Source organism: Ctenopharyngodon idella, chromosome 20 (genome assembly GCF_019924925.1).
Source record: "Ctenopharyngodon idella isolate HZGC_01 chromosome 20, HZGC01, whole genome shotgun sequence".
In the NCBI taxonomy this organism is placed as follows: domain Eukaryota; kingdom Metazoa; phylum Chordata; class Actinopteri; order Cypriniformes; family Xenocyprididae; genus Ctenopharyngodon; species Ctenopharyngodon idella.
In genome coordinates, this window is record NC_067239.1 from 23,524,316 (window position 1) to 23,551,004 (window position 26,689).

Below are 26,689 nucleotides of genomic sequence, written 5' to 3' on the forward strand. Positions count from 1 at the left end.
TAAAAAGGATAAACAATGCAGATTTATTTTTACAGTCATCTTATCTGATCATATCAACAATTTTGTCCATGTCTGTAGTTTAAAATCACTCTAAATATAAAAGAATAGCAGAGACCAAACCACAACTATAACAATAACAGCACAAAGAAACAACATCTTTCTAATCACTTTCAGAATTATTTTTTTCTAGCTGATTAATGATAAAAATCACTGAGAACAAATCAGAATCCTACCTTCTTTAAAAAACATGAACATTTACAGTGGCAGAGACGACATAACTGCATGCTTATAATTAACAGAACAAGATCGTCTACTGGTGTGGATACTAATGTAGTTATTATTATAGTTATCTTTATTATTGTTCTTAGTGTGAAAGGGACTTAAGTCTGATGTGTGTATGTGTGTGTGTGTGTGTGTGTGTGTGTGTACCTCAGAAGGGTATGATGAATAGGCTAAAATAGATATCATCTAAATGCATCTGTTTTATCATTTTTGTCAAATTATGAAGCTTTGAAAATCAATTTAAAAAAAGTCTACAATGCCACGCATTTAATGACAGTATAGAACAAGATACATTTAATGACACCAACTGTGCAGCAAATCTAAATCATTTAAAATGGCAAACAAAAAATACATTACACGAAACAAATAACAAAGCTATTGCTCTAGACCCATATGAAAGCACATCTTATCATGCCACAAACCACGTCATTATTATTCTAAAATGTACCCTTATTTACATATCAAATCTGTAAATTGTAATCTGATTTTTTTTTTAAAGGACTTCAGAACAGTTCTTCCCAGAAACCAGAAACAGAAAATGCAGTTTACATATATTTGTAATGTAGGAAACACTTTTGGAGAAGTTGTTTTTTGTTAATGATGTAGACTTAAGTTAATAAAGTTGTTGATTATGTATTCAATAAAGTATCAGAGCCACTGGAGATGTTTCAAGAGGTTGCTGCTGAGAAACTGCTGGCTTCAGATACATTGTACACATCTGCAAATAATTATTATTATGTTACTTAAAGTATATAAACAAACGTTTAGGACAGTTTGAAATTGGAGGGCCATAACCATGTCTTGACATTGGGGTACCAACATTATTTTTTTACTTTTACTTTTTAATTGTAGTTGTGAAGTAATTCATTTAAACTGTCTATTTGCAAGTAATATTTTATCTTAAAATATGCACACATTCACTCTTATACATATGTTGAAAATGCTATTATTTACATGATTCACGTAATTATGAATTACGTGAATCATGTAAATAATAGCATTTTTTTTAAACTGAAAACAGCAAAATGTCATAAAAATTTTGAGTAGTTTGCATCACTAGATATTACTGTTGGTCACTGAACATTTCCATCGTAAAACAGTTGTCAAATTTGGATTGGAATTGCATTGGAATTTGCTCTTGTCTTCTGTGAACAGTAAGTAAGTAAGTCATTTTTATTTCTATAGTATGGCCCGCCTTCTTTGATTTGATTGGCCATCCCTATCATTATGACATTGATGAGCGCTGTTAGACCGCTGACAATTTAGCCATTTCTAATTCAATGTCTATGGTGGTTACGGCCCTGGTAGTAAACCAAACCAAACCAAAATGTATGTGTGTGTGTTGATAAATTGTAAATATTTACAATTTATCAATATACTGCAAATAGTATGACTTACTTCTCCTTCGTTTCCTTCGAAACAAACCCAGTCTGCTTGAAGATGATGGTCCTGTACTAGTACTCTGTAATTTAGAGATTTAAGATATCAGCTGTAAACTAAGTACATATCATGTACTTCTTCATGGATCAGGTGAATTTTGTTGGCATTTACCCTGGTATGGATAGAGCTGGTAAGGTTCCTAAGTGACAGCCTTCCTGCCAGTGCCTCACGGATCTGCAACCATATGTGAAAAAATGAGTTAAATCACTGAAGTAGAACTGAGTGACTCTAAGATCATTTTAACAAAATGATTCTGATGATACAATGGTTTGTCAAATTGCAAAGTGATAAAAATCAATTCATACCTTGCTGTCTAAAAGCGTTCCAAACACCAAAATAAAGAATCCCTGCAGAATTGTTACAAATATATGAGGAAAATGTTACGGGTAAATAATAGTTGTAGTATACTGTTCAATTTCATATTAATAACAACATTGTAAATAACTTATTTGGCATTATAATACGTTGTTGTGAGGCTTTAAAATGGATTGATAGAATTATAGATTATAATAATCATTGCATTATTTGCATTGCAATTACTGTTTTAAAGTTTGCATTTAAATCAAGCACACAAAATATAACCTTAATATAAAGACAAAATAGAAAGACAGAAAGTGATACCTGCAGTGAATTGAGGAGTGCAAACACCACATGAACACCAAAGTCTGGTGACACCATGGTTCCAATTCCAAATCCCCATGTTAGACCAAAGATGGGAGTCAATATAGCCACACATCGGGCAATGACCACCAGGGCATGTTTCTCATCTGGTAGAGTTGCAGCACCAATTCCTCTCCTCAACATCGTATACAGGACTACAATCAAAATCACAAGGTTTATGGCTACAATAGTGAGAGCTGGAATCACAAATGCCAGCAGGGCCTTTGATTCAAACCAGTTCAACCAGCATGCGCTTTTGGAAATATATTTTTGAGATCCAGCTGTTGACGCAACAGTAATGGCCGCTATGAGCAAAGGTGCACCATAACCGACTATGAAGGCAATGGCCATCATTTTGAACCTTGACATTTGGGACAAGACCATGACTGTACGGTAAAAGAGAAACAGTGCTGAAATCAACATCCAGAAGAAAAGAGCCAGGTAAAAAAAGTGCATGAAGAAAACAGCTGGACTGCAGCGAACCACTGAGGTTGGCTGCTCTTTTTCTGTGATTGCGGCTCCAATGATAAAACAGATGTTTGCGATCAGCAGGGACACGGCAATGTTGACCATGGAGACATGTCGCACGTAGGACGTGTCATTTCCTGACACTGACTTCCATACAATAGTCTCAATAATGAGGCACAAAATCAAGCTGGCCATTGAAATAGCTACACCAATGTAAGTTATATAGGCTAAGGCTGTGTGACCAAGGGAAAACGGTGACATTAGGATTGAAAAAGAGGTTGTGTGGTTGCATTCACATGTAATCTTGCTTGTTTGGTTCGCTGAGGGTTTTACTTCACATCCAGTGGAATCCCATCCGTCAAGATTGAAGTTCCAAAAGACACACTGAGGATTTCCCAAAGACTGATTAGTAATGTCAAATGTAAAAGAAATGTTGTTAATTGTTTGGTCCACCTTAACAACAACCACATCTCCATTGATGCGCACAAATGAATTATTAGTGTAATTTTTACCACTAGTATCACGAGTAGGTAGGACATTGTCAAGAGTTGTGAAGATTATGATAGTTACAATAGTCACATTAGGAACCTGTGGTATTACAATCTCTGTAGTTGAGTTTGGCAGTGTTGATGTTATACTGAATGAGTTTTCAATTGTAATTCTATTCAGCTGAATTGATGTTTCATTAATCGCAAACTCATCTTTGAGACGGTCACTTATCTTCTCAATAGCGTCCAGAAGTCGAATGCTGGTGTTTTCTGTGGTGTTTCCGTTGTTCAGTTTGTTCCATGTACCACTGGCATTAACTGATACAATGATGTTCACTGTTTTTAGGTAATTCTGGAAATCAAATATAAAATTATATTTAATATGATGACGTTTAACCCATAAAATGTAAAAATATTTGATAAAATATTTGGATAATCTGATAATACACAGCATAAGATATGATATTATTATACCCTAATATAAATTTTAATAAAGAATTTCTGATAATATAATATATAATATAATAAATATAATATAATAATGAACCAGTTTAATTCATGATAATAGAGAGAATGATTATTGCACAACACAATTACATACACTGAATCAACACTAGTTTATCTTTAACTTCACATTATCTTGTTAAATTCAATTCAATACATCAAGCATAAAATGTCTACACATTACATTCTACATAAAAGCTTAAATGTGAATATACATACTTCCATCACAATGCTATTTATTAAAGTAGCTTGTGACAAATCAGCAATTTTAAAGAGTATATCCACAATAGTTCGGACAGTAGCAGGAGACTGTGTTATATTAACATTATTCTGTGCTGTGGCACTACTGAGTTCAGCCATAAACTGTGGAATCTCCACCACAAGCAATGTCTAATTGAAAAGAATATAAAATTCACAAAAATACAAATATTAGAAATATTTAAAATGGCTAGATGATTGTAGATGGAGATACATGATCAATAGATTACCTCAACTCTGTTTTTAAGGTTGAAGATAACTTCAAGTACACAGTTGTCCTGTACTGGTGTCCAAACAGGTATTGAACAATTGTAAATAATGGTGCCTTTAAAGCCACTTCTACAGATTCCTGTCTTTTCTTCGTTTGTATTTCCAAGTCCAATTTCTTCATCTCTACAGTCAAAATCTGGAGAAGAATTTGATTGAAAGTCAGAAGGAAACATATTAAATTGAAAAGGTCCTTGAACACTATGCAGAAGCTTCAGAAATAAAAGTATACAGTAATAACAGGACCAAAACAGTCAATACCACAAGATCAGGTGTAATGCAATCCAAAGAAAAGTCTGCTAGATCATTAAAATAATCCAATGCAAATGTACAACAGTAAAAAGCAATTTGATGCTGAAAACAATAAGAAACTGAAGGCTCACTTTCTGTGCTTGTCTTTACTGTGACTCTGCTCCAGCTGTAACTGTACTCAAGTAGTGTTGGCAGACCCTTGAGACGGCATGTAAAGGTTTCCTCCTTACAATCCCCCCTTTTAGTAGGATGGTTTAATATGATGTCAGAGCCTGATGCAGGTACTAGAAAACATTAATAACATGGAGAATTTAACTGAAGGTTTAAATGACAACTACTCAGTAACTTTTATAAAAATGTACAACCGATTTGTATGTACAACCTGAAGTTTGTACTGCATCATTCAGGACCCACTCAACATTGTAGCCAGCATCAACAGAACATCTCAGTTGGACAGTGCTGTTTTCACATCGAAAAACACGTTTTTTATCACCCACAATGATAGTGGGGCGTTGTTTAATAATAATGCTTTGCCACTGAATGTACGGTATTGTATTTGTTTGTATGATGCATGAGTATTGACCTGCATGTAGGGGGAAAAAAATCAATAAACAAAATTATGATTAATATCATATTTTGTAAACAAGAGGGCATTCATAATATAAATGTCCTTTAAGTGTAGCTTAATTTTGATTGGTTTCATAATTAAACTTAATGTTGGTATGGCAGCATCATCTATGCCATAGTATATATAACCATATGCTATAGTACATAAATGTTAATATACTCAAATCAAACTATGGTAAAGTTTTACAGCAGTCTGCTTTTTAAAACAGGACTCTATAAGCAATCAGACACTTTACCATGTAAAATAGAGAGGACAGATAAATCCCACGTCACTCACCACTGTCACTTTCACTAGTGTTTTTCACAGTGAGAGTGCTACTGTTGTTTGAAATGGTGTATCTTGTGTTGTCTAGTGCAGGATCTTTGTTGTTCACCATCCATTTTATTGGTCCTTTTACAAAGTCTGGCTGTATACAGTTCAGGTCAAGCTTTTGCAAAGGATATAATTCATCTTTTGTGAAGTCCTTTTGTTCTGAAAATAAAAGCCATACAGCTCTTATCACCCAACAATGAACAAACAATAACATAATAAATATGATGGAACTAAGACATGTGAATGGTTTTAGATTAGGCACTGACTACCCTTACCACTTTGAGCAAAAGCATTTTCAGATAAAACAACTCCTTCCGTCTTTAGAGACTCAGTGACTGCTGTGTTTGCTGCTGTAAAATTAAGGTTGCTGGATGTTGCATTTATTGTATAGTCTGCTATAACACTACCAGGCCTGTGGAGCGAAACACAAACCACACTAATGTGAAGACACTGTATTAACACTGGATTTGAAAAGAAGTAGTGAATAAATGGAAATGTTGTGAAAATGTAAGAGGTAGATTATACCTGACGCCAGTAGGTCTGGCAGAAAAAGGAATGTAGCCAACTAGCTTACTAGAATAAGTGAACTCAATCTGTAAAAAGCAAAAGTACCAAATGAATGCTTGAAAATATGTTACAATAGTAAAAATTAAATAAAGTTATTGTGTCTATTAATATGAAATCTCTGTCATTTGCATATGTGAATCAAGCCTCTCTCCTACAAGGTTTTGCAAAGTGATTGTTATTGAAAAATAAACACATAAATATAATTAAATAAAATTAATTCAAATTAATAAAATGTATGTCGTAACTTCTTCAAAGTTATATGCAAGCTATATTCAAAATTGTATTAATCAAATATCAACATGTTTTTTTTTTCATAAACATACATTTCATTAAATATGAAACACAGGATACTTACTATTGGTGCAATTTTTCCATTTAAATCTTTGTAATTCTCACTATTAGGGTCAGTAAGACTGATGTCAAAAGTCTGATCTATTGTCATTGACATTCCAATAACTGTAAACAAATGTATTTTTATGTGCATTGTATCAACAGGTTTAAAAAACAATTACAGGTTTCAGCAACAGTTCTCATTACTAATACAATACTTCACCATCATTACATACAGTTGTGCTATATATCAGAATTTGTTTTACTGGACATACCTGTTGTTTTCGTTGTTGATGGTGTTGGTGTTGATGGTGTTTGTGTTGGTGTTGGTGGTGTTTGTGGTGTTGATGGTGTTTTTGTTGATGGCAATGGTGTTGATGGCGATGGTGTTGATGATGTTGATGATGGTGGTGGTGTTGATGATGGTGTTTGTGGTGTTGATGGTGTTGATGATGTTGTTGATGGTGTTGTTGTTGATGGTGTTGTTGCTGATGCTGGAAAAGAATAAAATGAAGAGAACTTGCATGACTGTTTTGAAAATTCAGCGTACTCTTTTTTTTTTTTTTTGCTTATAAAATCTTGTAAAATCACCAGTTACACGTAGGCAATGTTTTTCATAAACACTTTTTGTTATACTGGTTGAAACATCCTGATAGCAATCAATAATAGAAGTGGTTTAAATATTAAAAAATGTACATATATCTTCTGTGGAAGTCTCAGGACCAAAAAATTTTCGTGCAATCATTACATTTGGTCCGAATGCAATGATAGGATGTCCAACCTGCCTGTCAACCTATGTATTTCCATATCTCTGCGCATCCTGCTCACGCAGACATCACACGTCATCAGCACATTCTGTAAGGCTATGCAGAGTTGTAGACAGTCAACAAACAGCAGCCACCTTTTACAGTTCCTCCTGAACCAAAACGATGAGCTTATGCTGCGTTCACGCCATTTCATAACCGTAATTACAAGATGGCAACCTGTGACGTTCTACCCGGAGCTTTTCACGACATCAGACTCAGATTTATGTGTTTCTATGGCAACACTATCAATGCCAAAATGAATCTGCAGCAGTCAAGTACAAGTAAGAGCTCTGTAAGACTCTTTGTTTTTGAATAAAGAAAATGCTGTACGTATTATTATAATAAAGTAGGCTACATGCAAATGTAGTGAACAGCTCATTCCAGGACCCAGTTTATGGCCGGGCCCCTCTCTGTCCGTAACAGTGGACAAAGGTTTGCTACATTTTGATTGGATCTTGGTGGACTAACACAAACAAACTGTCCAACGCCATCAGATAAAGATGTAAGGACAACATCCAGACCTCTCTTAGAGGGCAAGAAGAAGACCTCTTGTACCAAGCCTGGGAAGGACAGGACTTCTCCTTGGTCCACATGCAGTTTCTGCCCTTCACCCATCTAGAGACTACTTCCTAAGGTTGGCCAGAGACTGCCATAAAAATTCCTCAGGACCTCAGCAGCAATGGGTGAAACAAAGAGAGATCACAAAGATCCATCCAAATCCATTCAAAACTATGTTTGAAAACCTTAGAACTGATGCAAACTACACATCCATTTCATACTTATTCACAGGAATAAGTATTCTCAGTGACAGCTATTTGTAGTGCAACATCTGACACAAATTCAGCTGTTAAGGTACAATTGAATGAATGCATGACAGTTCAATCTTCTTCCATCATGTTTAGTCTCTATTTGTTTAGAATATTGCCAAAGGTATTCTGGTGGTGGTTTGGAAAGTGAGAAATGCATTGGTAAACTTTAAAGACACTGTAAAGACTTCCAACTTTGTACTTTATGCAAATGAGTTCCACAGGGGAAAGAAGGGTGGGCCACACTGTGTGTGTGTCCTCTGATGCCAGCAGCCAATCACAGCACTCGAATGGAGAAGCGCCAAATTGCAATCTCCTCCTCATCAGAAAGGGAGAAAGGTACCCTTTCAACAGACATTCCTTGTTCTGAGTCTGTCCTGCACGGGGATAGACATTAACAGATACAGCGTTCTGAGTCTGCCCTTCAAAGGGGAAAGACATAACAGATATATCGTTCTGGGTCTCAACTCTGTAAGGAGTGAGACATTAACAGATATGTCGTTCTGAGTCCCGGCTACACTAACAGATACAACACCGTTCTGAGCCTCTGGTCCATCCAGAGAGACAACAACAGGTCCTACGATCTGAGTCTACAGCTTGTGAGGCAGCAACAGAGACGACCACGTTCTGAGCCTCCAGCCTGTGAGGAAAGAAACATTAACAAACACTACGTTCAGAGTTTCCGTCCAGTGAGACAGTAATGACATTTGCAACAAGGTTAAGCTCAGGAGAGCAAACCTTGCTTCCAAGGTACCTTCGTCTGCGTGTTCCAGATTTTAGGACCCTTTGGTGCTCCAGGAGATCAGCATCCCACAGAGCTTCGTGTTCAAGACTGTTGAAACAGATTCTGGCTCCTCTCCCCACTGCATTGTCACCCAGCACAACCAGTGGAAGACGTCACCGTCATCGGACTCAACCACGTGGAACGTAAATATCACTTAACCAAACCTCTTTCCAGAGACCTTGGCATTGTTGTATATTATCAGTATATAATTTCCTAATTCCCATTAGATGTAATATAGCTGATGTTAGTTAATAACAAGTAATCTTTCGTTTATTTGTTTAGTGCATAAGGTTCTCCACCTTATTATTTTCAGACAAACAGTTTATCTTTCTGATATTTTTTGTAATTTAAATAAACAGCAATATACTGTACAACACAAAAATTCCTGAAAATTTGCTCATTGGCTCCTTTAAATCTCTTTGATTCTGACCACTACATGATGATTGAATCATCAACAAGAAATCAACTTCATCTAACCAAAATTTCTCTTAGAGATTTTTATTAAAACAAATATACTTCAGTAAGACACAGTTATAACTGTCAAAAAACAACTGACGTAGAAAAGTCAAGGGTCAAGAGCCCAACTAAAGCAAACGCTCACCTCCATAACGGTGACTTCAAAATTTACTATTTTCAATAAAACATCAACATCTAAAGGTTTTGTTTGAAAGAAATAGTCAAACTGGATTGTAATAAGTAAAGATGCTGAGATCTAGACAGATCTGTTAGCGTTTAATGTTCCGTTGCTGCTGGTCATGTGACAGTGTTTTCAGCTTAACTTAAGCGTATCTCAGGGAACCGAAGTTATGTTAGTAACCGAGTACATTCCCTTTCGATACTTCACTCGTACTGCGTCTTGCTAGACGCTACGGGAAACCAGTACAATCATATTGTGCTATGGTAAAGGAATAACTGATAAGTAATTAGTACTAAGCATTTGAAGGGCCCAAGGGACCAAGTACAGTGAAGCAAGGCCACTAGCCAGGGGCCCAGACTTAAGTCGGGGCCTATGAAGGGAAAAAACGGGCTAACTCAGAGATTAAGCCTGGCCTTGAATAATTGTTCTAGAAGCTTAGCACAGCCTCGGTACTCAAAGGAGGACCGAGAGCGTGCAGGAAGTTAAGCCAAAGACTTGGGACAACCGGAGTCGTTTGTGGATTCTAGCGAGTTTAAGCTACGGTCAAACCCAGCCAAACAGGTCCTGCCACCAGGCAGGGACATGGTTCCCAGGGAGCCAAACTCCGAGAGGCAGTTATCCAGAAAGAACCCGAGCCTGCAAAGCAGGGACGTCCAGGTTGTAGAACCTGACGAAAGTGGACGGCGAGGCCCAGCTGGCTGCCGCACAGATTTCTGCAGTGGACACATGCTTCTCCGAAGCATACAAAGAGCTGTTCTGACTTGTCTGAATGAGGCGGAACAGTCAATGTAGGTTCTCAAAGCCCTGACTGGGTAGAGTAAATTCAACTCCTGGTCCTCCTGCGAGGGAGGAAGCGCAGAGAGTGTGATAACCTGTGAGAACGGAGTGGAGAGCACTTTAGGTATGCAACCATGCCTTGGCTTTAGGACGACCTTAGAGTCGTTGGGCCCAAACTCAAGGCAGGTAGAGCTCACAGAGAGCGCCTGCAAGTCCCCAACTTGTTTGACCAATGCTAAAGCTAATAGCAGAGCGGTTTTGAGTGACAGGGGTCGGATATCGGAGGACTCTAACAGCTCAAAGGGAGGGCTCCGAAGGGCCCTCAGAACCGTAGACATGTCCCATGTAGGGACAGTAAAGGGGCGAGGTAGATTTAGCCTCCTAGATCCCTTTAAGAAATGGACAACAAGGTCGTTCCTGCCGACTGACTGTCTGGCTACGGGAGCATTAAAAGCTGCTATAGTTGCCACATAGACCTTATCCAACAACTCTTGAAGGAAGGACAATATCAAAGATATGTCGCATGTAGATGGATCTTCGCCGCAGGCTTTGCACCAAGCGGAGAAGACCAACCATTTAAGATTGTAGAGGCATCATGTAGACGGGGCTCTAGCCTGTGAAATAATATTTAGGACATTCTCAGGGAGGTCTACAGGCTCCCATTGAGAGGCCATACGTGCAGAGCCCACAGCTTGGGCTGGGGGTGCCAGATTGTCCTGTTCACCTGAGAGAGGAGGTCCTGTCCATGGAGCTGCTATGAGCAGCTGAGACAGCTCTGAGAGCCAATGTTGGTTTCTCCAAAGCGGGGCAACTAGGAGAACCTTGTGTTTGTGTTCCCTGATTCGCCTGATAACCTGAGGGATCAGGGCGATCTGGGGAAAGGCATAAAGGAGAAGGCTGGGCCAGTCGTGGGCCAAAATATTGGTTATTTTGTCCTTTGAAAAATAAATTGGGCAATGAAAGTTGTCTTCTGAGGCGAAGAGGTTGACCTCTGCCTTTCGAAGATCTCCCATATCCTCTGAACCGCTTGGGGGTGGAGCATCCACTCTTCCGAGGGGACATTTTTCCGGGACAGCATGTCTGCTCCCTGGTTCAGTTTGCCCGGCACATGCGCTGCCCTCAGTAAGCACAGGTTGCACTGTGCCCATTCTAAGAGGCACTCCACTAGAGTGAAGAGACGCATGGATTTATGTAGGACACCACCGTCATGTTGCCTGAGCGGACTAGGACATGGTGTCCCTCCAGGTGTGGCAGGAAAGTCTGAAAGGCTCGCCAGACTGCCAGCATTTCTAGGCAGTTGATGTGCAGCCTGCTTTTCTTGTTCGACCAAACGCCAAAGGCTGGTCTGCCGTCGCACAGGGCTCCCCAGCCTGTGTTGGACGCATCTGTGAAGATGACCTTCCACCTGTGTATCATCCCTAGGGCCATGCCCTGTTCGAAGAAAGTGTCAGACTTAAACACAAAGTCTGTAAAATAAAGTGTTAAAAGAATTTGATGATCACTAGCGATAGTATTTTATTCTGTGTTGTCATCATTCAGGTTGGATTTTAGCTTTAATGTACTTTTTTTTTTTTTAACAAAGCAGCTGATATTGCCATAGAAACTAGTGGACTCCTGAGTTGCTTTCACCCCAAAATGGCAGAAACGCAGGGCTGCTGCTGGGTGCTGGTGTTGCAATGGAACGTTCTATTGAGTTTCGCTTCTTGTCAGTGTATATTTTTTGCTCATACTCATGACCGGAAAAGCGGAAGCAACACCGGCAACTGTGGCATAATAAAAGTTCCGCTGCTCGTGGCGTGTGTTGCGCAATCGCTCCAGCGGCCTCGTTCAGTTTCCATAGTTTCCACTCGGTCCTGCTCTGCTTCATATTACAGTAACGTTAATAATCGCATCCATGAACATGATTTCTTCCCGAGTCCTATCCCAATCCTTTTCCACCGGCTGTGAGGTGAAGACCACATGTCCCAAGATTCAAGCTACACCTTTGTTTTGAATAGGCCTCTAGCGGACAGAAAATCTTACATATTGCACCTTTAATTTACAACAACTGGCATGAGCAAAACTCTCAAGGTTATACAAATATCTGATTATAGAATATACCTGTACATGTGTTGTTGATGCTGATGGGAAGATTTGAGTTTGTTGCAGTGAATCCATCTGAACACAAACAACTGTAGCTTCCCATTTCATTTGTGCAGGTAGAATTTGGACCACATCCAGATGGACTGAACAGACATTCATCTATATCTGGAAAGGAAACATTTCAGAAAAGCAGTTCAATATTTCAAACGTTTTATAGTATTTAGAAAAGACCTGAATATATGACACTATTCTAACAACTACAACGTCAATTATATCAAAAAATGTGATAATGCAAATTCAGTGAATCACCTCTCTGGCAAAGTGGACCCTCTGAAGGGAGAGCTTGAATACATTCACAAGTGCCTCCCACACTGCCATTACACACCTGATGGGCCCTGCAGGTGTCATTGGGCCAGAAATGATGCTCCTCACACTTGCACTCATATACCGTTTCATTTAACCCACACACTGTAACACAATGGTAAGGTATGACAGTTGCTATGGACAACAGCAGCTCAATGCTGTGATTAACCAATCAAATTATAATAATCCCGAGAGCCGTTTAATTAAGTTTAATATTTCTTTGACAAATGTTATATTTTCACCTGACATCAATTAATCATTCTTCTCTCACCAGTAGTCATGTCAATATCTGTGATATTTATGCTGTTGGTCAGAGTCAAAGGCAGGCTGATATTTCTGACGAGATTCCGTAAGTTGTTCACCAGGAACAAGTCTAAGAAACTTAGATCAATTTCAGTCTCATACTCAAACTCAGAAAGTGGTGCTGCAAGAACAAACAGAAAAAGTTTGAGCAGAACAAGCGGTACAATTATATTCTTATGTTAAAAACATCTCCAAAAATATTTCTCCTTCAGGTATCATACAGATTTCAGTTAAATAAAACATCTATTAACTCTATAACAATAAATTAATTGAATGTATTTAATTCTTGAATCTAATCACTCCAAGAAGCCATAAATGTAAAATAAACTGAAATGACTTGGTGTCAAAATATAGATGTATGATCACTGACTTAATATCTGTAAAAAGGGCTTCAGTCTGTAATGAATTAACAGGTTTCAGCAACAGTTCTCATTACTATTACAAATTTTCACCATCATTACATACAGTTATGCTATATATCATAATTTGTTTTACTGGACATACCTGTTGTTTTCGTTGTTCTTGTTGATGGTGATGGTGTTGTTGTTGATGGCAGTGGTGTTGATGGTGTTGTTGTTGATGGTGATGGTGTTGTTGTTGGTGGTGGTGGTGTTGGTATTGTTGTTGTTGATGGTGGTGGTGTTGATGGTGATGGTGTTGTTGTTGATGGTGGTGGTGTTGATGGTGATGGTGTCGATGATGTTGTTGATGGTGTTGATGGTGATGGTGTTGATGGTGGTGTGGTTGATGGTGATGGTGTTGATAATGTTGTTATTGATGGTGATGGTGTTGATGGTGGTGGTGTTGATAGTGATGGTGTTGATAGTGTTGTTGTTGATGGTGTTGTTGTTGATGGTGGTGTTGATGGTGGTGTTGTTGATGGTGATGGTGTTGATAGTGTTGTTGTTGATGGTGTTGTTGATGGTGGTGTTGTTGATGGTGATGGTGTTGATAATGTTGTTATTGATGGTGATGGTGTTGATGGTGATGGTGTTGATGGTGGTAGTGTTGATGGTGATGGTGTTGATAGTGTTGTTGTTGATGGTGTTGTTGTTGATGGTGATGGTGTTGATGGTGATGGTGTTGATGTTGTTGTTGGTGGTGGTGTTGATGATGTTGTTGTTGATAGTGTTGTTGTTGATGGTGTTGTTGCTGATGGTGGTGGTGTTGATGGTGATGGTGTTGTTATTGATGGTGATGGTGTTGATAGTGTTGTTGTTGATGGTGTTGATGGTGTTGTTATTGATGGTGGTGGTGTTGATGGTGATGGTGTTGATAGTGTTGTTGTTGATGGGGATGGCGTTGATGGTGATGGTGTTGATAGTGTTGTTGTTGATGGTGTTGATGGTGATGGTGTTGATGGTGTTATTGCTGATGGTGGTAAATAAAATGAAGAAAACTTGCATGATTGTTTTGAAAATTCCACATACTCTTTTCTGTCTATAAAATCTTGTAAAATCACCAGTTACACGTTAAAGGTAGGGTAGGTAATGTTTTTCATAAACACTTTTTGTTATACAGGTTGAAACTCTCTTCACATCCTGATAGCAATCAATAATAGAAGTGGTTTAAAATTAAAAATGTACATATATCTTCTGTGGAAGTTTCAGGACCAAAAAATGTTTGTCCAATCATTGCATTTGGTCCGAATCCAGTGATAGGATGTCCAACCTGCCTGTCAACCTATGTATTTCCAAACCTCTGCGCACCCTGCTCACGCAGACATCACACGTCATCAGCTCATTCTGTAAGGCTATGCAGAGTTGTAGACAGTCACTGAGCACCGCAAACAAACAGCAGCCACCTTTTACAGTTCCTCCTGAACCAAAACAATGAGCTTTTGCTGTGTTTACACCATTTCATAACCTTAATTACAAGATGGCAACCTGTGACGTTCTACCCAGAGCTTTTCACATCCTCAGACTCAGATTTATGTTTCGATGGCAACACTATCAGCGCCAAAATGAATCTGCAGCAGTCAAGTACAAGTAAGAGCTCTGTAAGACTCTCTTTGTTTTTGAACAAAGAAAATTTTGTATGTATTATTATTATTATAATAAAGTAGGCTACATGCAAAAAAACTGAAAATAATGTTATTAACTGGTATTTTTTCTAGGCTAATCAAACTGGTTTCGGAACATTAATAATACAGAAGGAACGCATGAACAAAAACGTTAAAATACTAATTCTGCTCGGAGTAAACCGATTGATTTATTTATTTATTTTTTCGTTTTTAAACCCTGATTAAAATATAATAATTAAATACATTTTGAAGTAAAAAAATAAGCAAGGCTTAGACATGGATGGGGGATTCGCTTAACTCCCAGGGGTTTAGGGAGTGTGTGTGTATATATACAGACACCGATTAGGCATAACATTATGACCACTGACAGGTGACGTGAATAACACTGATTATCTCTTCATCACAGCACCTGTTAGTGGGTGGGATATATTAGGCAGCAAGTGAACATTTTGTCCTCAAACTTGATATGTTAGAAGCAGGAAAAATGGGCAAGTGTAAGGATTTGAACGAGTTTGACAATGACCAAATTGTGATGGCTAGACGACTGGGTCAGAGCATCTCCAAAACTGCAGCTCTTGTGGGATGTTGCCGGTCTGCAGTTGACCGTATCTATCAAAAGTGGTCCAAGGAAGGAACAGTGGTGAACCGGCAACAGGGTCATGGGTGGCCAAGGCTCATTGATGCACATGGGGAGCAAAGGCTGGCCCGTGTGGTTCAATCCAACAGACAAGCTACTAAGAAGGTGGCCTGGTCTGATGAATCACGTTTTCATGAGCATCTGTGGGATGTGCTGAACAAACAAGTCCGATCCATGGAGGCCTCACCTCGCAATTTAATGGACTTAAAGGATCTACTGCTACTGCTACTGCACACCTCTAGTGGAGTCCATGCCTCGACGGGTTTTGGTAGCAAAAGTGGCACCAACACAATATTAGGAAAGTGGTCATAATGTTATGCCTGATCGGTTTTATATATATATATATATATATATATATATATATATATATATATATATATAATATAGTAATTTATAGTCTTAAATATTAATTAGCGAGTCCACGAATGGCTTGGGTATGCAAAGCATTTGCAGCTTAAATGAACCACATGCCACTGATATATATTTAATTGATATATACACTACCAGTCAAAAGTTTGGAAACATTACTATTTTTAATGTTTTTGAACGAATATGCTTATGCTTATTAAGGCTGTATTTATTTCATAATAAATACAGAAAAAACAATAATATTGTGAAATATTATTACAATTTAAAATTATGGTTTTCTATTTTAATATACTTTCAAATATAATTTATTTCTGTGATGCAAAGCTGAATTTTCAGCACCATTACTTCAGTCTTCAGTGTCACATGATCCTTCAGCAATCATTCTAATATGCTGATTTGATACTCAGTTATTATCAATGTTGAAAACAGTTGTGTTGCTTAATATTTTTTGGGAACCTGTGATACTTTTTTCAGGATTCATTGATGAATAAAAGGTTCAAAAGAACAGCATTTATTCAAAATATAAATCTTTTCTAACAATATAAATCTTTACTATAACTTTTTTATCAATTTAACACATCCGTGCTGAATAAAAGTATTAATTTCTTTCAAAAAAAAGAAAGAAAAAAAATTACTGACTCCAAACTTTTGAACGGTAGTGTATATTGTTACAAAAGATTTCTATTTTGAATAAATGCTGATATTTTTTAACTTTTTTTTCATCAAAGAATCCTGAAAAAGTATCACAGGTTATAAAATAATATTAAGCAGCACAACCGTTTCCAACATTGATAATAAATCAGCATATTAGAATGATTGCTGAAGGATCATGTGACACTGAAGACTGGAGTAATGATGCTGACAATTCAGCTTTGCATCACAGAAATAAATTATATTTTAAAGTATATTAAAATAGAAAACCATAATTTTAAATTGTAATAATATTTCGCAATATTATTGTTTTTTCTGTATTTATTATGAAATAAATGCAGCCATAATGAGCACAAGAGACTTCGTTCAAAAACATTAAAAATAGTAATGTTTCCAAACTTTTGACTGGTAGTGTGTGTATATATATATATATATATATATATATATATATATATATATATCAATTAAATTCATTTTGAAACATAAAAAATAAGCTCAAACATCCTTTTTGTATTGAACGTGTTTATTTTAGCACTTCCCTGAAATGTTATTTTATGTTATTTTAAAAACATTTGTTTTGTAAAAGTTGCGTCATATAGCCTACCGCTCTGCGCTTTGAGAGGGATGTGGGACACGAGCAAGAAAGAGACTTTTTTCTAATATCTTCATTATTTCTCCTGATGTTCCAAGCAACTGGCTCTTGTTGAAAAAGGTCTGAAGATTAAATTTTATCTTCCAAAGGGACAAGACATTTAGGCTATGTTAAACTGTTTAAGCAAAACTAAAATCACCGGCGTATGTGAAATGAGCTATACAAATAAACTTGATGCGCCTTACCAAGTCTAATAACAAGCATCAACTGTGTTAAATAGAATTTGACATGTAAGCAAAAAGGTAGCCTATCTGTCCTACAGTGTTTTTTCTACTTTACCACAGTAAAGAATGCGAATACAATTAAAAGCGACCCAAAGGAAGAAACTTTTATATAATCCCCTGCGAAAATGGGTGAGACGTGAGTGAAGATTTGAGAAAAGAAACAAGAGATTCAATTTCCAGTGGAATTATAGTGGAAAATTGTTAAATTCGCTGATAATAGGGTGACCAGATTGCAAAACAGAAATCAAAGCCGATAATAAATTTATGGGCTCACATAGGCCTAGGCCTACTACCTCTCTCACCATGAATCCTTTCCATGGCTGCGATGTAACATTTAATTGCTAACCTGTTATTTCTTTTATAAACAAAGCTTTGTGCTTCACTCGTGTCAATATTCCCGTAAAAAAGCATTCACATTAAAAAAAGTCTTTTGACGTATCGCTGCCAGTGCTACTCAGCCACTGCGGTGGTGGGGTTGTGAAGTTTACCGGCACAACCCGTTACTGGTGCTGATTGGTTGATTTATATTTGTTACAGTAAAAACACTCAAGCAGGAACAGTTGTAACTCCCAAATGAGTTGTGCAACAAGAGTTTGGACCACAGAACTCTGCTGTCTTAAGACATTCATTCCCTTCTATATTACAGAAAGATATGATAAACAGTTTGTGTTAATACAATCTGAGTATTGACCACAAACTGACACTGCATCTTCATTGATGTCTGGGAAAAAAAGAGCGGCATTACATAAATGTTAAAATCGAAAGTTTCCAAACAACCAAAGGTGTCAAGTGTCACTGAGTAAACTCATACTGGTCATGTTACAACAATTACAATCAGTACATTTGTGATGTAATGTGATTTCTCACCTCTCTGGCAAAGCGGACCCTCTGAAGGGAGAGCTTGAATACATCCACAAGTGCCTCCCACACTGCCATCACACACCTGATAGGCCCTGCAAGTGTCATTGGGCCAAACATGATGCTCCTCACACTTGCACTCATATACCGTTTCATTTAACCCACACACTGTAACACAATGGTAAGGTATGACAGTACAGTTATACATTAATGGTTAAACTTAATATTTGAAAATAATCAGATTAATCAGGATCTTATATCACGTACGAAGGGGACAATTTTGTAATAGTCTAACAGTACATTATCCCGTCTAGAAGCTTATATTTACAAAATATATTATCATGAAATGTTGATTTGAGATTAATGCAGGCCTACTTTATTATCCAACTTGGATTTGATCTTAAATCTTTCACTAATAAATTACTTAATTACAACATAGAAAACCGCAACAGTATTAACTGATACATTATTATTAGGATCTTTTTACGATTCTGTACTGACAAGCTAGCTAACACATTTAGCAACAATGTTAAATGTCTTTCTCTATTTTACATTTTTTCTCATTAAGTAATTTGTTTCTCTTGCTAGTTTGTTCTTCCAATCCAAGCAAAATGCATTTTCTTTCTTGTGCTTTACATTAAATGAAAACTCAAGTATTCCAAAAAGATTTGTAATTAAGTTTAATATTTCTTTAGCAAATGTTTAATTTTCACCTGACATGAATGACACTATCTGATCTTACCAGTTGTCATGTCGATATCTGTGATATTTATGTTGTTGCTCAGGGTGAAAGACAGGCTGACATTTCTGACGAGATTCCGTAAGTAGTTCACCAGCAACAAATCAAAGGCACTTATTTCAATTTCAGTCTCATATTCATACTTAGAAAGTGGTAAAGGTAGTACTGCAAGAACAAACAGAAGCAGGTTGAGCACAATCGGTAAAATTATAATATTAAAAAAAAAATTCTCCTGAACACCATTCAGATTTCAGTTAAATAAAATGCAAATTATCAATTAACTTCATTACATGTCTTCAGTGTTCTTTGCAAACAGAAAACCAAGAATATAATTACTCTTAATAGCAAAGTATAAGGCTGTCAAAAATAGGAAAATATTGTTTTTGCACAACTTTGCAAGTACTGTACTTCACCTTGGCAGAACTGTCCATCAACTGGAAGGGCATTGATACATGTACATGACCCATCAGTGACGTCATGACAGACCTCGTATGAGTGACACGTGTCATTTGGCCAAACAAACAGACCCTCACATTTACACTGATACTGCGTTTCATTCAGAGAACACACTGGAAAGCATAGGAGTACAATACTGTAATTAAGATTAGATATCAGTTGATATGTTCATTTTTATAACTTTAGTAGTATCACTAACTGTAGGTTATTTGTAACTTTATTGACATTAGAAGGATTTTAGCTGATGAATGATGATGGTTTTAACAGGCTCACCTGTTGAAATGTTCAAAGATGTAATTTCAGTACTGTTGTCCACTTGAACTGGAAGTGTAACAGCAGTCACAGAAGATCTGATTTTGTTGATTGCAACAGTTTCAGACACATTCATTTCCACAGCCATAATGTATTCAACTGGATCTATACATATGGAAACAATGTGATTTTAAGAACCTTGTGTACAATAGGCCTTTACTCTTAAAGCAAAGCAATGACAAGCCACTCCTTCAAAACGAATGGCATATTAAGTAAAATAATAATCAATAATAAATAATAATCTTTATTTTATACAAATAACTTCAAACTATTATTAGGACACTGAATTTGAGTAAAGGACAAAACTGTGAATCAGACCTGCACTTCTTCGTCTTATATGATGCACTGGCTCATCTGTGTAGCTAAACTGGAATGATGTAAAAAGAAAAAATGTTTTCATTGCAGACTTTCAATGAAGTTTTTCATGTTTTCTCACACTGAAAGTCAGGTCACTAATTCCAAAAGCATTAATTTATTTATTCATTATGATGTTACCCAACAGTGCTTTGGGGTCAATGTTGCATACTGTATATCTTATATATAAGATCTTATATCTTATATATAGATCTTCTAATCTAATCCTAGCCCTCTGTCCTCATACGAGGACATTATATTTTAGTAAATTCCCCGCTAGAAATTTTACGTTCCCAGAACATTCTCAGAATGTCCCCACTGGTGTCAAGGACGTTGCCTAGTAATGTTCCCAGTACGTTCAGAGACGGTCACGATGTGGAGTTCTTTTAAGGGTTGGGGGACGTTATTTGGTGGACCTTCACAGAACATTCAGGATGTTCTCTGAACGTTTAAGGAACCGTATTTTATTTGTGATGTTCTCAGAATGTCCCTGCTGCCCTTGTCAAAAAATTGAATTGAAAATTAGCTAAATTGACTAACAAAAGTGGCTGCTTAAACAAAAACTAATTTTTCTTAAATGTCTTACAAAAAAATGCAATAAAGTGAAATTGGTTGCTTATTGTTGATAATTTCATCTTCATACAGAGGTCTTATTCACTGATCTCTGAATATTGTATTCTTCCACATTATTGTAGCCATATACTGCATAAAATTCTGCCTTGCTTTGATATTTTGAAAATGTTTGTCATTATTCAGAAATTACTCAGACAGGGTCACATAGACTCACACAGACATCAAGATTCAGCATATGAACCTCAACAATGGTGACAAAATTTTCATATAAACAGATCAGTTCTGAGCATCACAAAACAAGTTACTAAAGTCACAAAAATATTTTTGTTTATTGTCACCATTGTTGAGGTTCATACGCTGATTAATGATGTCTGTGTGAGTCTAAAAGACACTGTTCAAAACTCTGGCTGTATAATGAATTAAAAAAAAAAAAAAAAAAAAAAAAAAACCTAACAGTTAACACAGTTTAGACTCTGGAGAGAATCAGTGTAACGTTCTCACGTGACCATAAAATAACCAAAATAGAACGTCCCCCTAAACTCATATCGGGAACGTTATTAAATGACCAACAGAGGACCATGTGGTAACGTTCTGTTAATGTCCCAAATATCCTCTTTGTAACATTCTTATGTGACCATAAACCCCGCTAGAAATTTTACGTTCCCAGAACATTCTCAGAACGTCCCTACTGGTGTTAAGGACATTGCCTAGTAACGTTTCCAGTATGTTCAGAGACGGTCACGATGTGGAGTTCTTTTAAGGTTTGGGGGACGTTATTTGGCAGACATTCACAGAACATTCAGGATGTTCTCTGAACATTTAGGGAACCATATTTTATTTGGAAATGTTCTCAGAACGTCCCTGCTGCCCTTGTCAAAAAACTGAATTGAAAATTAGAGCTAAATTGACTAACAAAAGTGACAAACAAAAACTTTTTTCTTAAACATCTTACAAAACAAAGCTTTTTACAGGTATTTCCTGGATTATTATGAAGCCTTTTCTTTAAAATGCAAATCACTCACAGTAAGTCATTAGCTGACAACAGCACACGCACAAGCTAATGCAACTACTGTATCACTGCATCAGCAACTACACAGTTACTGCCTTTAAATAAAACAACATACAGCAGAACATCAGCGTTTCTGGCTCATCACTGACTGAAGCACAGGCTCTACTCTCCAGCACAATGGTAACATCACAAAACTCAGATAACAGAAACAGAACATTAAACACTTACAGATCTCTCTAGATCTCAGCATCTTCACTTATTACAAACCACTCTGACTTTATTTCTTTCAATCAAAACTTCTTAATGAGGCTGATGTTTTATCAAAATTTATAAATGTCACCGTTACGGAGGTAAGCGCTTGCTTTAGTTGGGCTCCTGACCCTTGACGTTTTAACTTCACCTTTTCCCCAATTGTTTTAACTGTCTGTTTCTAAAACACATTGGTTACAAAAAAATAAAATAAATAAAGAAAAAAAGACTGATGGAAAGGATTTGTTTGCTCATTGTTGATAATTTTGTCATCATACAGTGGCCTTATTCACTGATCTCTGAATATTGTATTACTTTCATGTCATTGTAGCCCTATGAAAATGCATAAAATCCTGTCCTGACATCAAGATTCTGCGTATGAACCTCAACAAAACCTGACAAAATTTTTAGATAAACAGATCAGCTACTAAAGTCACAAAAAAGATTTTTTTTTATTGTCACCATTGTTGAGGTTCATACGCTGATTCTTGATGTCTGTGTGAGTCTGTCTGATCATGACAAAACGTTTTTTGCATAGTGGTTTAATAAAATCGTTTATAGTATTACAGCACTGCAGTAGAATTGGTGTGTGAAATTACAACTAATATCAACAATTTAGTCAGAGACCATTCCAGTTTCTTTTGCTTTCTTTGTTGCTATAACAAATGTGTATATGCACAGTTAAAGCAACCAGAGAAATACTAATGTTAAAAAACCAAGTGTCAAGAGCCCAACTAAAGCGAGCACTGACCACCAGAATAGTGACTTCAAATTTTATTCAATAAAACATCAACATCTAAACCTCTGTTAATTCTCAATAAGAACTTTAGTATGAAATAAATAAAGTCTGGATTGTAATAAGTGAAGATGCTGAGATCTTGAGAGATCTGTTAGTGTTTCATGTTCTGTTGAGATTTAAAGGGTTTCTGTATCGTGTGTTTTGTGGGTCACCATTGTGCTGAAGAGTAGATCCTGTGCTTCAGTCCAGGATGAGCCAAAAAAACATTAGTGTTATGCTGTATGTTGCTTTATTTCAGAGGCAGTAACATATAGTTATATTAATTTGTGCATGTGTGTTATTTCTGGTTAAATGCAAGAGATTCACATTTTACAATTAATGTGTTTTGTTAGTAACAATTCAGGATCTACCTGAAAAACAACAGTGTTTTTTCTGTAAGAGTGTTTTGTACTTTATTTAAATTAGGATGTTTTACGTTTATTTCACAGGCTTTGATTGGCAGCCTTTGCTGAAAGTCATTTGACTGTTTTTTTTTTTTTTTTAAGATTATGTTTTGCAGTGAATGTGTTTTATTGTAATAATTCAGGGAATACCTGTAAAATAACAGTGTTTTCTGTAAAAAAAAAAATAATAATAAAAAAAAAAAGTTTTTTGCACTTTATTTAAATTAGAATATTTTACTTTAATTTCAAAGTTTTTGTTTGGCAGCCATAGCTGACAGTCATTGACCATTTTTTTACGATTTATTTTTTTACAGTGCAAGGACATAGCATAACATATGAATAAAATATTTTTCAAAAATGATTTTTTTTTTTTTTTTTATTTGTTTCTTATGCTTTAAACAATGTAATGACATTAAAAAATACTAAATTCAAAAAAAAAATTTTTTCCCAGGTCTTAGGAGGTTATAAAGACTGGAAAGTTCATCATCCTATTTTATATTTTATGATTTTCATTGCTGTATGATAATATTTATAAAACAACCTTTCCCTACCTGTAAATCCATATTTATTTCTGAAAAATTGAGAGTTTCCACAACACACCCATGGTTCAGCAGGATAGCCATGATGACTCCTAATAGGTATTTTAATATTTTACCTGAAATTGAGAATTATGCATTTTCTTAATGTTGGCATGAAACAGAATTTGCGACTGTCTTTTCTACCATATTGTGACATTTATCAAAATGCGATGGCTTCTCAAACAAAACAAAAAAAAAACAAAAAAATGTAGGACGGGACTTGATTCTGAAATATATAATCACTTTAATAAACACTGAGAACAATCAGGCGCTACACACTCAAAATATAATGTTAAGATCATTAACAAGACAGGAAACAGGTAAGGATTAATCAGAAACCATGACAATGATGAACTAGAACACACAAATAAACAGAACTAAACAGAAACTAAACATACCATGACTGTGACAGTGACAGTGATCAGAGAAAAAACGGGCGGGCAGGGAAGTTATTTTGATTAAAGATTACGAGGACATGTAACCTACTGTGTGTTGTAAGGAGACACTCAGCACAGGTTACCTTGAATGAATATATTTAATTTAGAAGGAAACACAAAAAGTCCAACTGTGTGTGTGTATTTTTTTTTACAGTCTATGGTATACAGGGCTCTTGGGGGAAACCCCAAACATGGGTCTTATAGTAGTATAGTAACATACACCCAGACCGTTACAGGTGCATGAATTAAAAAAAAAAAAAAGATAATTTATCATACTGCCATATTAGAAAAAATTTAATTATTTTTTATCTTTCACTTATTTATCATTTAACTATAACTTAAATTTACCTTAACTGAAATTGCACAAAATGAACTGATATTTTAACTGGGCCTTCTTTTGATTGTTACATTGGCAACTAAAATGTAATAAAACAGTATCAAATCTCTTATTATATTGATTATGCTAAAATAATACTGCAGGATTTCAACAAAAGTATGTTTTAGTTTATTGTACCTTCACTTGCCATATTTCACACTCAAGGTAATCGCTTCAGCGTATTTCTTAAAAAAATGTGGATTTTCTTTTTTTCTTCATCCAGACAGGCATCCTGTATTTTTCTGTAAAATAGAAAATTCTGTCATATATGACATATCAGAATCATAAAATTATAGGTGTCATATGTACAGTACAAAAACATGATGTGATCATGAACATGAGTAACTGCTTTGAAAAATGTAGTACTTCATTCTGTAAAAAAGTATATAATATATGTGAAAGCACAGATTTTGCACTAAAGATGCTAATATTTGTATGTACGTTTTGAATAAAAAGACATTCACTGCAAGAGAAATAAAATGAAAGTAGCCTGGTAATCTACTTTTGCAATTGCCTGGCTGAAATCAACAATGCTTTTATTATATATACACACAACTCGTGAAGTAAAAACATGATCAAGATAAAGGTCATTGTATATAGAAGTGGCCATATAAACTCATGCCATACCTCAAATCAAAACAAGAATTTCTATTTTTTCATGAATGTACTCTTAAAACAAGAGAGCAGATATATTTTGACATTTTAAAGAACAGATTTAGCAGTCTTACCTTGCCTCTGGAAAATAACAACGCTGATATGATGCCCTAAACTGAAGTATCTGTCTGAAGATCTGCATTTTTGTTTCCTTTGTGAAATAACCCACCAACAGAACATTCCCCCTTAGTTTTTATCTAATAGTTTCCATGCATTTCTCAATGACGAGTGCATTTTTTCTAAACTCATTACGATAATAAAGACTAGCTTAGTTAGAGTGAGTTAAATGAGTTTAAATGAGCTTAGTGAATTAAGGGAGCTTAAAGGGTTAGTTCACCCAAAAATGAAAATTCTGTCATTAATTACTCACCCTAATGTCGTTCCACACCCGTAAGACCTTCGTTCATCTTCGGAACACCAATTAAAATATTTGTGATAAAATCCGATTGTTCAGTGTGGCCTGCATTGCCAGCAAGATCTTTTTCTTTTCCTTTTCATTTGTTTTTTATGAAACCGGATCCTCAAGGTTACAAGTGAATGCTCAAAGAATGATTACATTTTTCCTGATTTATACATGAATATATCGAGGGTAGCAAGATTGTCATGCCTCTTATACAGAATATTATACATAAAATAATATTTATACATTATGAGTAATAATATATAAACATCATAATTAGGATTATTCAAATAAAATAACCCATTATTTATTTATTTATTGTTTATTTTGCCTTTATGCACTCCTGTGAATTTAAGCATAACCTGAGAAAAGCATTTGGAAAATATGCAAAAAGCCTTTTCAGACCAAAATAAGCAAAGAATGAGGAAGGACACTTTTACGTCATTACATTTGAAATGTTGACGACTACAAACACAGGGTTTTTTAGGATTTTCCATCACTGTGTTCTCTCCATATTTATGATTCTTTGCAGCTTTTCTAATAACCACTGCTTGCAACATGCTGGATCCTTCACTAGCCGAAAACGTGATGCTTCTCTTTGGATTTGGCAGACACATGCGAGTTTGCATCTAATCATGATGAAATATTGTGCTTACGTGTACTTGTCAGGAGACTGCTGTAGTTCACATGTTTTTTTTCCTCTGTTTTCTCTAGTCAGGTAGCACCGATTTCATTTTTTCCCCATTTCTACTGCCAAGTTTTATTGAGAGCCCATTTTGCCAATTTTCCTGATTTATGTATAAATTTAGGTTAACAAAAATGTTACTACTTATGCCTGTTATACACAATATTAGAATGGTTACATTATAAGTAACAATATGTAGCTTAACTATGATTGAAAACTAGGGGTTTTCAAAAGAAATAACTAATTTGAAAAGCCAA

At 36.1% G+C, this 26,689-nt stretch overlaps 1 protein-coding gene across 1 annotated transcript; it reads right to left on the reverse strand.

Moving 5' to 3' along the window:
- Positions 1 to 607: 607 nt before the first annotated feature.
- Positions 608 to 14,420, reverse strand: LOC127502620 (adhesion G protein-coupled receptor F4). Its single transcript, XM_051875647.1, has 10 exons — positions 13,519 to 14,420; positions 6,732 to 6,950; positions 5,835 to 5,971; positions 4,331 to 4,506; positions 4,062 to 4,232; positions 2,344 to 3,690; positions 2,028 to 2,069; positions 1,834 to 1,896; positions 1,681 to 1,744; positions 608 to 1,000 (listed from the first exon to the last, which is right to left on the reverse strand). The coding sequence occupies exons 1-10, from the start codon at positions 14,418 to 14,420 to the stop codon at positions 951 to 953; spliced, it is 3,171 nt and encodes a 1,056-aa protein (XP_051731607.1). The 3' UTR covers positions 608 to 950.
- Positions 14,421 to 26,689: the final 12,269 nt, after the last annotated feature.

What these genes read in the sequence shown, in the direction of transcription:
- LOC127502620 (XM_051875647.1), bottom strand. Translation starts at nt 14,420, where the DNA reads ATGCAAGTTTTCTTCATTTTATTTACCACCATCAGCAATAACACCATC. An exon ending in AAGAACAACGAAAACAACAG is followed by an intron (nt 6,951 to 13,518) that starts GTATGTCCAGTA and finishes ATTCTTTTCCAG; the next exon opens with CATCAGCAACAACACCATCA. An exon ending in CACTCCTCAATTCACTGCAG is followed by an intron (nt 2,070 to 2,343) that starts GTATCACTTTCT and finishes ACAATTCTGCAG; the next exon opens with GGATTCTTTATTTTGGTGTT.